The following is a 12,609-nucleotide window of genomic DNA, read 5'->3' on the forward strand; positions in this document are numbered from 1 at the left end:
CATACTCTTCCTTCAGAATTACCCCTACCCCATTTCTCCTCCCATTCACACCATGGTAGAAGAGTTTGAACCCACCTCCGATACTCCTGGCCTTACTCCCCTTCCACCTGGTCTCTTGCACACACAGTATGCCTACCTTTCTTCTTTCCATCATGTCAGCCAGCTCTCTCCCTTTACCAGTCATAGTGCCAACATTCAAAGTTCCAACTCTCACCTCCACATGCCTACCCTTCCTCCTCTCTAGCTGCCTCTGGACATGCTTTCCTCCTCTCCTTCTCCTTCGCCCAACAGTAGCATAGTTTCCACCGACACCCTGCTGGTTAACAGTACCGGTGGAGGTCGTTGGTAACCCGGGCCTCGACCGATCCGGTATGTAAGTCTTATTTATGATCCGCATATTTCATTTGGCAAAGATTTTACGCCGGATGCCCTTCCTGACGCAACCCTCCCCATTTGTCCGGGCTTGGGACCGGCACTAAGGATGCACTGGCTTGTGCATCCTCAGTGACTCATCTCCATTATAACATGAAAGAAACAAAGCCACTACTCAGATTAACATGTCCACAACCTGTATCTGCTAGCACACAATCAACAGGGACTCGTCTCCATTATAACATGAAAGAAACAAAGCCACTACTCAGATTAACATGTCCACAACCTCTATCTGCTAGCACACAATCAACAGGGACTCGTCTCCATTATAACATGAAAGAAACAAAGTCACTACTCAGATTAACATGTCCACAACCTGTATCTGCTAGCACACAAGCCCAAGCATGAAGAGCAGCATGAAGGACACTTCTCTGTGCTCACCCTACCTCCTGCTGTCTGAACACCACCTGACCTCCACCACTGTATCTGTGTGTGTGTGTGTGTGTGTGTGTGTGTGTGTGTGTGTGTGTGTGTGTGTGTGTGTGTGTGTGTGTGTGAGTGTGCATGTGTGTGTAGGCATGTCTGTGTGTGTGTGTGTGTGTGTATGTGTGTGTGTGTGTAGGCATGTGTGTGAGTGTGTGTATGTGTGTGTGTATGTGTGTGTGTGTGTGTGTAGGCATGTGTGTGTGTGTGTGTATGTGTGTGTATGTGTGTGTATGTGTGTGTGCAGGCATGTGTGTGAGTGTGTGTGTGCAAGAATGTGTGTGAGCGTCTGTGTTTGTGTGTGTGTGTCTGTGTCTGTGTGCAGGCATGCGTGTGTATGTGTGTGTGTGTGTGTGTGTGTGTAGGCATGTGTGTGTGTGTGTATGTGTGTGTATGTGTGTGTGCAGGCATGTGTGTGAGTGTGTGTGTGTGTGTGTCTGTGTGCAGGCATGTGTGTGAGTGTGTGTGTGTGTGCGCGCGCGCGTAGGCATGAGTGTGTGTGTGTGTGCGCGTAGGCATGAGTGTGTGTGTGTGTGTGCGTGTGTGACTGTGTGTGTGTGTGTGTGTGTGTGTGTCGGCATGTGTGTGTGTGTGTGTGTGTGTGTACCTGTTCTGTTGGACAGGTTAAAGCGGGCGCTCTTGTCTGCGATGCCACAGACATTCCTGACAGAGGAGACACAGGTGTAGTTGGCATAGTCCTGAGGACGGAGGTTCTTCAACTTCAGGATCTTAGTTTCACCCTGAATCTCACACACACACACACACACACACACACACACACACACACACACAGACACACACCAGTGTTAAATGGCGTGGCCCACTGCGCCACTGTGCTGCCTCTTCTAAATTAATTTGTTTTTAAATTTCTTTTGTTATGGTATTGTGGCGCTGGTGTGTGTGACTGGGTGAATGTGAGGCATCACTTGTGAAGCTGTCACAGCTCTGCTGAGTAGAAAATCACTTAGTACCGCAGCTCTTCACCTTTCATTCTGCGTCCCTTATTCACGTCTTCTCCTGCCTTATGTAAAGCACTTTAAATGGCCTTTTCCTATCAAACGTGCTGTACAAATAAACTTGCCTTGCCCTGGTCAGCTCCCAGTACCCAACAGTAGAAGACTGGTTGTACTGGCCCGCTCCAAGAACCCAACCGTAGAAGACTGGGTGCACTGGCCAGCTCCCAGTACCCAACAGTAGAAGACTGGTTGTACTGGCCCGCTCCCAGTACCCAACCGTAGAAGACTGGGTGCACTGGCCAGCTCCCAGTACCCAACAGTAGAAGACTGGGTGTACTGGTCAGCTCCCAGTATCCAACAGTAGAAGACTGGTTGTACTGGTCAGTTCCCAGTAACCAACAGTAGGAGACTGGGCGTACCGGTCAGCTCCCAGTATCCAACAGTAGGACACTGGGTGTACTGGTCAGCTCCTAGTACACAACAGTAGAAGACTGATAGTACTGGTCAGCTCCCAGAAACCAACAGTAGAAGACTGGTTGTACTGGTCAGCTCCCAGAAACCAACAGTAGAAGACTGGTTGTACTGGTCAGCTCCCAGTATCCAACAGTAGGACACTGGGTGTACTGGTCAGCTCCCAGTGGACCTGCCCTGATGTTGTGGCGACATCTGACTCCCCATCAGAATTGTGAGCAGATTCAGAATCAGCTGATGTGGTCTAGTTCTCTGTTTCAGCACTCTGCTACCTTCACTTTTCATTGAAATACAAACAGTTTTCTGAAGAACTCAGCTCATTTGGACACCGTCTGTAATACGCTCACTAGGATGATGACTTAATGGCAAGCAACTCTCGTATCTTCAAACCAGAATCTAGTTTGTTTCTGAGTGTGCACATTACTGTGTCTATCATCCAGCTGACACGTTAATCACATGACACTTCCTGATTTCTGTTTTTTTATTTTTCTTTTGGATGTTTCCCCATTTTTCTCCCCGATTGTACTTGAACAATTACCCCACTCTTCCGCTTCGTCCCGGTCTCTGCTCCACCCCCTCTGCTGATCCGGGGAGGGCTGCAGACTACCACATGCCTCCTCCCATACATGTGGAGTCACCAGCCGCTTCTTTTCACCTGACAGTGAGGAGTTTCACCAGGGGGACGAAGCGCATGGGAGATTCCTGCTATTCCCCCAGTTCCCCTCCTCCCCGAACAGGCGCCCCGACTGACCAGAGGAGGCGCTAGTGCAGTGACCAGGACACATACCCACATCCAGCTTCCCACCCACAGACACGGCCAATTGTGTCTGTTGCGACGCCTGACCATGTCGGAGGTAACATGGGGATTTGAACCGGCGATCCCCGTGTTGGTGGGCAATGGAATAGACCGCTACGCCACCCGGACGCCCTCTGTTGTGCATTCTATAATTAGCACCGAATAACAAAAGAGGCAAAATGAGGAGGGGGTAAGAGTTTGGTCAATCTGCTTTAATGCCCGGTTATACCCCTCCTTATTTTTATGTGTTACTTCAGAATCAAGTACCACAGATAGATAGATAGATAGATAGATAGATAGATAGACAGACAGACAGACAGACAGACAGACAGACAGACAGATAGACAGATAGACAGATAGATAGATAGATAGATAGATAGATAGATAGATAGATAGATAGATAGATAGATAGATAGATAGATAGATAGATAGATAGATAGATAGATAGATAGATAGATAGATAGATGGATGGATGGATGGATGGATGGATGGATGGATGGATAGATAGATAGATAGATAGATAGATAGATAGATAGATAGATAGATAGATAGATAGATAGATAGATAGATAGATAGATAGATAGATAGATAGATAGATGGATGGATAGATAGATAGAGAGAGACAGATAGATAGATAGATAGATAGATAGATAGATAGATAGATAGATAGATAGATAGATAGATAGATAGATAGATAGATAAGATAGAGAGAGACAGATAGATAGATAGATAGATAGATAGATAGATAGATAGATAGATAGATAGATAGATAGATAGATAGATAGATAGATAGACAGATAGATAGATAGATAGATAGATAAGATAGAGAGAGACAGATAGATAGATAGATAGATAGATAGATAGATAGATAGATAGATAGATAGATAGATAGATAGATAGATAGATAGATAGATAAGATAGATAAGATAGATGTTTAACACTGAGCGCCTGTCCCTCATGTTAACCTTCCCTGGATGAGGGGACATTTAAAAACAGAGGACTACCTCACTGTTGGTTGCCAATGGTAACCAGGGCCACAGCACCATGTTGGAACAACAAGAAAGGCAGCATCTGTATCATCATCACCTCCCCCCGTCTGACCAAATGAAATACAAGTCTAGTGTCTGTGTGTTGGGCGGGGCTTCGACATTATTCGGCTGAACAGGACCAATCAGAGCGCTCCTCCTCCGTGGTACCTGAGTGAAGAAGGGTTCGTAGATCTCCACCCCCGTGTCGGAGCCCTGGGACAGGAGATCCCTCCCTCGCCTCCAGCTGTAGCGGACGGGTGGGTTGGAGTTCGCCACACACCGCAGGAATACTGTCCGCTCATAGTAAAACTGCTCCTTGGCTTCACCAATACTCTGATGGACTGTAATGACCGGATCATCCAGGTCTGGGGGGGAGGGGGGGAGAGAGAGAGAGACTTTATGTCAACACTGTGAACTGTAATAGATTGCAAATGAAAGACCAATTGTTATCCTGAATTAAAAAAAAAACCAATCAGGAAGCTTGGGGTTGGATAGCCAGGTCCATTCCCGAGTCGGAGAATTATCCAGATTCGATGAGCTACGAGTCAAACAAACTCCTTGTTGAATCTTTTCCCCCAAATCAGTGAAGTCTGCTCAGCTACAGTGTGTTGATGTGACGCGGTGAGAAAGAGAAAATAGAGATGGTCATCGTTAGTTGCATAGATGCAAGAAAGTACAATAAACGCTGCACAGATGTTTGCACAGAGAAATGACTGTTTTCATTCTGCCGCTAAAGAGGCTCTATGGCACGGCCTCGGCCGCGTCGTCAGCTGTTTCCCCCGTGTTCCCTGTTTCCCCGCCGTCTCCGGTTTCCCCCTACCCAGCCGGCACACCTGCCCTCCATCCACTCATCAGCTCAGAATCAGAACCAGAATCATGTTTGTTGGCCACGTAGGTTTGCAGATACACAGAATGTGACTGCGGTTTGGTGGCTCTCTCAGTGCACTTAGCATAGAATAACAACACTACAACACAAGTCTCCACATACTGTATACACACAACACTACAACACAAGTCTCCACATACTGTATACACACAACACTACAACACAAGTCTTCACATACTGTATACACACAACAGTACAACACAAGTCTCCACATACTGTATACACACAACACTACAACACAAGTCTTCACATACTACATACACACAACACTACAACACAAGTCTTCACATACTACATACACACAAACAGGGGAAATAGGAGGTGATGAGGTGCAGTGGTGCAGAGAATATACTATCAGAGATGCTGAAATACATGTTAGCAGCTTACTGACATATACATGCCTGAGGTAGATGTACATGGCAGAGTGTACCAGTATACATACAATGTACAGTACAGTATGTACAACATGTACAGTACAGTATACACAACATGTACAGTACAGTATGTACAACATGTACAGTACAGTATACACAACATGTACAGTACAGTATATACAACATGGTTGTATTTACTGACAGTGTTAAGCGTTTATTTGAATGACAGCTCGTGGAAAGAAACTGTTGTTACATCTGCTTGTTTTGGGGTACACAGTGCTCTGCAGCACTTAACTCATCAGTAAGTATATCTACTCTGCTTTTCCAGCCACGCATCGCCACACTGTCGTTTCAACCACGGTGGTGGTCTCTCCTTCTCAGCCACTCTGCACCTGTATGTTCAGAGTTATTCCTCCTGCTGTTTGCGTTACCTGTACCTGTATTTACCCTGTCTCCTTGTTCTTCCAGGATCACTACTCTCTGGTTGCTCTGCCTGCCTGTCTGCCTGCCTGCCTGCCTACCTGCCTACCTGCCTGTCTGCCTGTCTGTCTGCCTGCCTGTCTGCCTGCCTGTCTGCCTGCCTGCCTACCTGCCTGTCTGCCAACCTGTCTACCTGTCTGTCTGCCTGCCTGTCTGCCTACCTGCCTGTCTGCCTACCTGCCTGTCTGCCTACCTGTCTGCCTGCCTGTCTGCCTGTCTGCCTGCATTGCCTGCTCACTTATCCTCTGCCAGCCACGCTCACTTCCTCATCCATCTGTCCTGCTCAGCTCAGCTGTGTCATCTACCAGAAGGGAGCTGTCAGGGCCCACTAGGCCCTGTGAGAGGCCCCGAGATATTCTAGAAAACAATATTTAAGAAGTCCATCCATCCATTATCCAAACCGCTTATCCTGCTCTCAGGGTGGCGGGGATGCTGGAGCCTATCCCAGCAGTCATTGGGCGGCAGGCGGGGAGACACCCTGGACAGGCCGCCAGACCATCACAGGGCCTATTTAAGAAGTCATCAGTTTTAATTTGATTTTAAGATTTCATTATTTGACAATCAACATCTAAACAAAATGCTTCTGAGGAAATAAACCCTTCAAACAAGCCTATTCAGTTTATGTTGGGATGAGAAGGGTTAAATGAAAGAAGCCCCTTCGTCTCCCTGTCAGAATTTTGCTGTGCCTGCAGTTGCTAGGAAGAAAACGCTATGCTTTCAGCTCTGTGACTGGGGGTCCGGCTATCGTCTCAGAGGTCCGAGCCATAGTAATCCAATGAGAGTCATTTCAAATGACAGTAAAACTGACCAATCATATCTTCCCTCTAAATGGGCGGGCTTTGTTTTCGCTAACTTTATGACAAGTTCCACCCATTGTGTGTGTGTGTGTGTGTGGGGGGGGGGTTAACATTACCGAATTACCCATCTATTATCCACGCCATTTTCTCGAAATTTATTTCTGATTTTTCCCTTTTTCACCCAATTTAGTGGCCAATCGATCCCAATTTTAGTTCAAACACCACCCTCGTACTGCATGTGTTCGCCAACCGCATCTCTTTGGCCGGCAGTCTGGAAGGAGTCGCCTTGCCGAACCACTGCAAAGGAAGGTCTAGACCACAGCTTCATCTGGTAAGTTAGCTAAAATCTAATAGGCTGCCGTGCCAACTGGTTTTATTCTGGCTGCCGCTGCCACTAAGGTTTATTTGGAAAAACAGTCACGCAGAATTACCAGTCAATCTGTAAATTAACCAACTCAGCGGTCGTTATGCACATTTACCCTAACATATATATTTAATGACAATCTAACAATATTTCATATTAAAAATATTGCTTGTTTGTGCTGGTGGGTTCCCAAAACGCCATGACAGCCGTTCCCTAGCCATGGTTCTGAAGTGTCTGCTGCTAATGGTTGCTTGGCTGTGTGCGCGCTGTCAAGACGTTTAAGTGAAACTTTGCTGTGGCCCGTCGTCACCATATTCCGCCGAAGGACACACACAGCTTGTGTGATGATGCCATTATTTGTAAGGAGGATTTGTATTTTGCTTTAGAAATGAGCTGTTTTTTTGTTTTGGTGATAACTCTCACGGAGGGTGTGCTCCAAGTATTGGGGCATCCCACTGCTCAGCCTCCCTGGGAAAGTCTATTCTCAGGTGCTGGGAAGGAGGCTCCCACCGAACCTCAGATTCAGGAGGAACAATGTGGATCACCTCCTGGCTGTCAAACAACAGACCAACTCTGTGTTGCTGTAAAGCCCACTGGGGTACATTTTTTAATTTGTGATAAAGGGATATATAAGGAAAATTGATTTACTTTGTGCAGATTAAATATCAGCAGTAGCTTCGGCAGAGATCCACGAGTTGTATCTGTCGTTCCTACCCGCCAACTTGACCAAGTAGTAAGTCTTTCCTTTCCGCACTTTCTTATCCAAAATTCATTCAATATAACATGACGGGTCTTTAGCCAGCAATGCTTTTTGCATTCTGGCCCGTAAAAACTCCGCACGATAGACTCTGTTGTATTCTTTTAATCCGCATGCTAGAGGGGTCCTTGACAGGCATTCAGAAATCATAACAAGTTCACTCGTAAAAGACTGTTCATATTCTCTATTAAATGTCTCCGAGTTTAGAAATTCTCACAATGTTGATGCATTTATCCCGAAGAGTAGATAATCCATACAGCTTCCGAAATACTTATAAACTTGTGTCAGGCATAACCTGAACAGCTTTCATAGGAATACCGTTACGAAAAGTGTTATTATAACTATGGACTCCATCCTGAAGCATGTCTATATAGCGCCGTGTGTTTTTTGACGTAAAGTATCGTCACATGCGTGTCTTAAGCATCTGATTAAACCTCTCGGTTACCGAAGCTTTCAAACCACTCACTGCTTGCCTACTTTTTCAATGGGAAAGTTAGGCTCTGCTTTTTTCAGGATTGCCTTTAACTTCGTGAATTTCGCAGTTTGCGCATGCGTATTGCGTAGCTTAAGGTGAAATTAATGGGCAAGGAAAGGCGCTGCTTATGGCGGGAGTGTGAGCCAATCAGAGCCATCAAGGTGCTAAATTGCTACAATGTCATACGTATCTATACTATCAATAAAGCAAGCTAGCTCGTTTGAATTTGAGCATCTTAGCTACACTTCAGAGCGAAATCAGTAATGTCGACCATACGTCTTCAGAGTTTTAATACACTGGATTACCAGCAAAAATTACTTGTCATCAAGCCAGGCAGGCCTACTCCTGCTCTCCCTGACCTCCACCAGCGTAAACGGCAGAAAATCATCCCGTCATTCCAGCCGGAGGGGTACACGAGGAACGAGTGGCTAAGCGGCTGCGGCTCTGATGCTACCACCAGCAGGCTGTACTGCTTCCCTTGTTTGCTGTTTTCCAGAGAGCGGGACAAGGTGTGGGTAGGTGCCGGCCACTGTGACCTGAACAACCTGCCTGCAGCGCTAGTCAGGCACGAGCGGTCCAGTCCACACATTCAGCATCACATAGCGTTGAAAACTGCACTCGGCTCAACCTAGCTTCAAACGAGGCTAACGAACAGCAAGTCTCCACAAACAACGCCAAGGTGAGGGAAAACAAGGAAAGCACCGGCTCATCAAACAGGGGAAACCATATGTGGAGCTCTTAAACCTCACTGCGGAGGAAGACCAGCGCTTGGCAACACATCTTGAAGTTTCCTCAGTGTTTTCCGGAACATCGAACCATATTCATAATGACCTTATCTTGGCAGCAAGTGACACTCTTTGACGGAACATTCAAGATGAGGTAAACGCAGCCCCTTCTGTGTCCGTACAAGTCGATGAGACCACTGACACAACCGACAAAGCGCAGCTATCTGTTGTATAGCGGTACGTCTGCCAAAATGGAGTTAAAGAGGCATTTTTGGGATTTAGTGACGTCAGCAAGGACCGGAGAGCTGCTGCAGCGGCAGAGCATGTCTTGGGGATTTTAGATGCTTACAACTGCAGCTAGTTGCACAGACGTTTTGTATTTGCAAATAGTATCTCATAACTGCTGTTTGTAGTGACCGCGATGACATCCACCATGGTTTGGGAGCTCTAAGGAAAGGCAACGGTGTTACTTAGTCAGTAACTAAGTTAGTTAGAAGGTTTCGGCTTCCGGTGTGGGAGGATGGCGGCACGAATTCAGGTTTGCTGCGGCCTCACCCAGTACTGGTGTGGGAAGATGGTGGCGCGAACCTACATTTGTGGCGGCCTCACCCAGTACAGTCCTTGCAGTGTCTTTGTCCACGTCTGGGTCCAAGTTTGTTTTGTTTTCGTTTGATGGCTGGCGGAGCTGGTGCTGGATCGGCCGGGAGAGCTGGTGCTGGATCGGCTGGGAGAGCTGGTGCTGGATCGGCTGGGAGAGCTGGTGCTGGATCGGCCGGGAGAGCCTGGCCTGCCGCGTCAGGTGGGCCCGGGGACCACGGCCCTGCCAGAGCGGCGCCCCAGGAGGAAACACTGAGGGCGGTCTGACAGGACGCGGAAGCGGGGGAGGCTAAGCTAACTGCTAGCCCGTGCAGACCGGCAGTTCCGCCAGTCGTCCTGGCAGGCGTTCGTTCTCTGGCCAGTGGAATGTTTGGACTGTGTTGTTAACTGTTCATGTGGGGTTTTTTATTTTTGTTTGTTTTTTTGTTTTGCTTTGTTCTCTCTGTTTTTGGTGGTGTCGTTTTGGGAAATTTGGGATGTGCGTTTTTGTCTTTTGCGTCGCACTGCTGTGGGCTGGGGGAAACGGAATTTTGCTTCTTTTGTGTACACAAGTCCACGAAAGAAATGACAATAAATTGTTGCTGATTAGTCATTTCACAGCTATCAAAAACCATATAAAACAAGGAAAAAGTACTTCACATATACTTTGACAATACTTTTCTTTGGGGTTTTTTTTTGGACGACTGAAGAAGGATCAGATTGTTATAAACATTAGAGAGCACAAAAAGGATGTAATCTGGATTTGTGAATGCCCCCTGCCCACCCAGCCACTGACCTCACCACACCTCACCGCTTTGCTGGTCATCTCACATCTTACTTGATCTGTTTGACTGAGTTAGTCACAAGATGCAAATTAACTACCTTTCCTAGAATAACAGTAATGACCTTATTTTCAGATGACACAGAACTAATAATGTTTTGAGTCAACATGTTGCTATGATGTTTGTTTCTTACAGGAGTCTTCGTATGTTAACACGTTGGTAGGATGAGGGACTTATCGAGGCATGTTGGAGCCACGAGTTGAATTAGCTTGTTTATTGCTCCTTCGACGTTCATATATCAACGTTATCTATATTAACAATCTTGGTAAGATGTCATGTATAATTAGTTTATCGCTCCTTTGTATTGTAATGAGCATGACGTGTGTGTGTGTGTGTGTGTTGTTGCTCTCGCTGAGGTTTCTTCCTGTTTTTTCTCGCTGTTAAAGGTTTTTAGGGAGTTGTTCCTTATCCGATGTGAGGGTCTAAGGACAGGATGTTGTGTTGCTGTAAAGCCCCTTGAGGCAAATTTGTCATTTGTGATATTGGGCTATACAAATAAAACTGACTTGACTTGACGTGTGTGTGTGTGTGTGTGTGTGTGTCACTTTGGTGGTAATTAGCTGCTGGCACACGTGCATGTGCTTCCTCATGCGTGTGCTTGTGTGTCCGATCACGTGGGGGGAGGTGCCGAGGGCGGGGCTTAGGAGCATAGCTAACGTTCCATTGGCCAGGGGGTGGAACTCAGGGGGTGTCATAACTTACTTAGGGGGCTTACCTTGCATGTAATTGGTCAGGGGGAGGGACTTAGGGCAGTGCTCACTTCTGATTGGTGAGGGAGTGGGACGTACGGCTGGTGATTGCTTCTAATTGGTCAGCGGGCGTGGCTTATGGGGACATAAATCACTCAAATCCTTTTGATATGCTAATGTAACAGACGGGGTATACTACTCTCTAATCCATCTATTATCCAAACCGCTTATCCTGCTCTCAGGGTCGCGGGGATGCTGGAGCCTATCCCAGCAGCCATTGGGCGGCAGGCGGGGAGACACCCTGGACAAGCTGCCAGGCCATCACAGGGCACACACACACACACACACACACACACACACACACACACACACACACACACACACACACACACACACACCTAGGGTACGGCTGATTCACCTGACCTACAGGTCTTTGGACTGTGGGGGGAAACCCACACAGACACGGGGAGAACATGCAAACTCCACACAGAGGACGACCCGGGACCACCCCCAAGGTTGGACTACCCCGGGGCTCGAACCCAGGACCTTCTTGCTGTGAGGCGACCGCGCTAACCACTGCGCCACCGTGCCGCCCTACTTCTATCGAATATAAAATGAAAGTACGTTTATGACACTTAAGAGTACTTGGTGATGTCAGAGGAGGATTTCCAGGTTTCTGGTGCGGAGGTAGCACTGCTCAGGATCACGGGAATAAGAGAAAGAAATACATTTCAACATTCGATTTCTTGAATTATGGTGGATTTAAAAGAGTTTTTCTTAAATTTCTAAGTACGAAAGACCTAAAATGATCCCTTTAAGCGGACTATTTGATCACAATAACTGGATTAGCGAACAACACGTGAACTGACGCCGGCGTTCTCCATAGACGACAGAAGTCGAGGTTCTGCTATTGAGCTCGTTCAGTCAAAAGCGGAGCAGAAACACTGAGCTTCTCAGCTCCGGTGGAGGGTTGTTCACCTTGGAGACGCTTTTCAACATGTTTGATGTTTTGTGGTGTTTTTTAAGCAGCAGGCTTCTTTTACAGAGCCGCTATTGTGGTGCTGAATATCAAGGCTAATGTTTCTTCCCCGCGACCCTGAGAGCCGGATAAGCGGTTCGGATAATGGATGGATGTTTCTTTCTTACAATTCAAATCTTCTCTCTCGTTCACACACACACACACACACACACACACATATACACACACACACACTTGTACTTCTGTCCTCGTGAGGACCCTCACTGACTACTTTAATTCCCCAGCCATTAATCCTACCCAGAACCATCAGAACTACACGTGTAACCCTTATCCTAACCTTAACCTAATCCTAAATCTAACCTTGAAACCCAGGTCCTAACCCTAAAAAAGACCTTTCAATAAGTGAGGACTGGACAAAATGTCCTCTCTGATGGTTAAAAACTCATATTGGTCATGTGACAAGAACACACACACACACACACACACATACACGAACACACACACAACTAAACTTATTTTGCTGTGTGTGTGTGTGTGTGTGTGTGTGTGTGTGGCAGTA

General features: G+C 46.9%; 1 protein-coding gene across 1 annotated transcript in view; it reads right to left on the reverse strand.

Annotated features, from left to right (window-relative positions):
• Positions 1-12,609, reverse strand: part of mdga2a (MAM domain containing glycosylphosphatidylinositol anchor 2a) — a 235,533-nt gene that overhangs the window by 133,390 nt on the left and 89,534 nt on the right. The window contains exons 4-5 of the mRNA XM_056296137.1: positions 4,275-4,471; positions 1,463-1,595 (exon numbers count right to left, since the gene is read on the reverse strand). Coding sequence (XP_056152112.1) covers positions 1,463-1,595; positions 4,275-4,471 — 330 coding nt within the window. The remainder of the gene's footprint in view (positions 1-1,462; positions 1,596-4,274; positions 4,472-12,609) is intronic.

This window comes from Lampris incognitus, chromosome 16, assembly GCF_029633865.1.
Source record: "Lampris incognitus isolate fLamInc1 chromosome 16, fLamInc1.hap2, whole genome shotgun sequence".
Taxonomy (NCBI): Eukaryota; Metazoa; Chordata; class Actinopteri; order Lampriformes; family Lampridae; genus Lampris; species Lampris incognitus.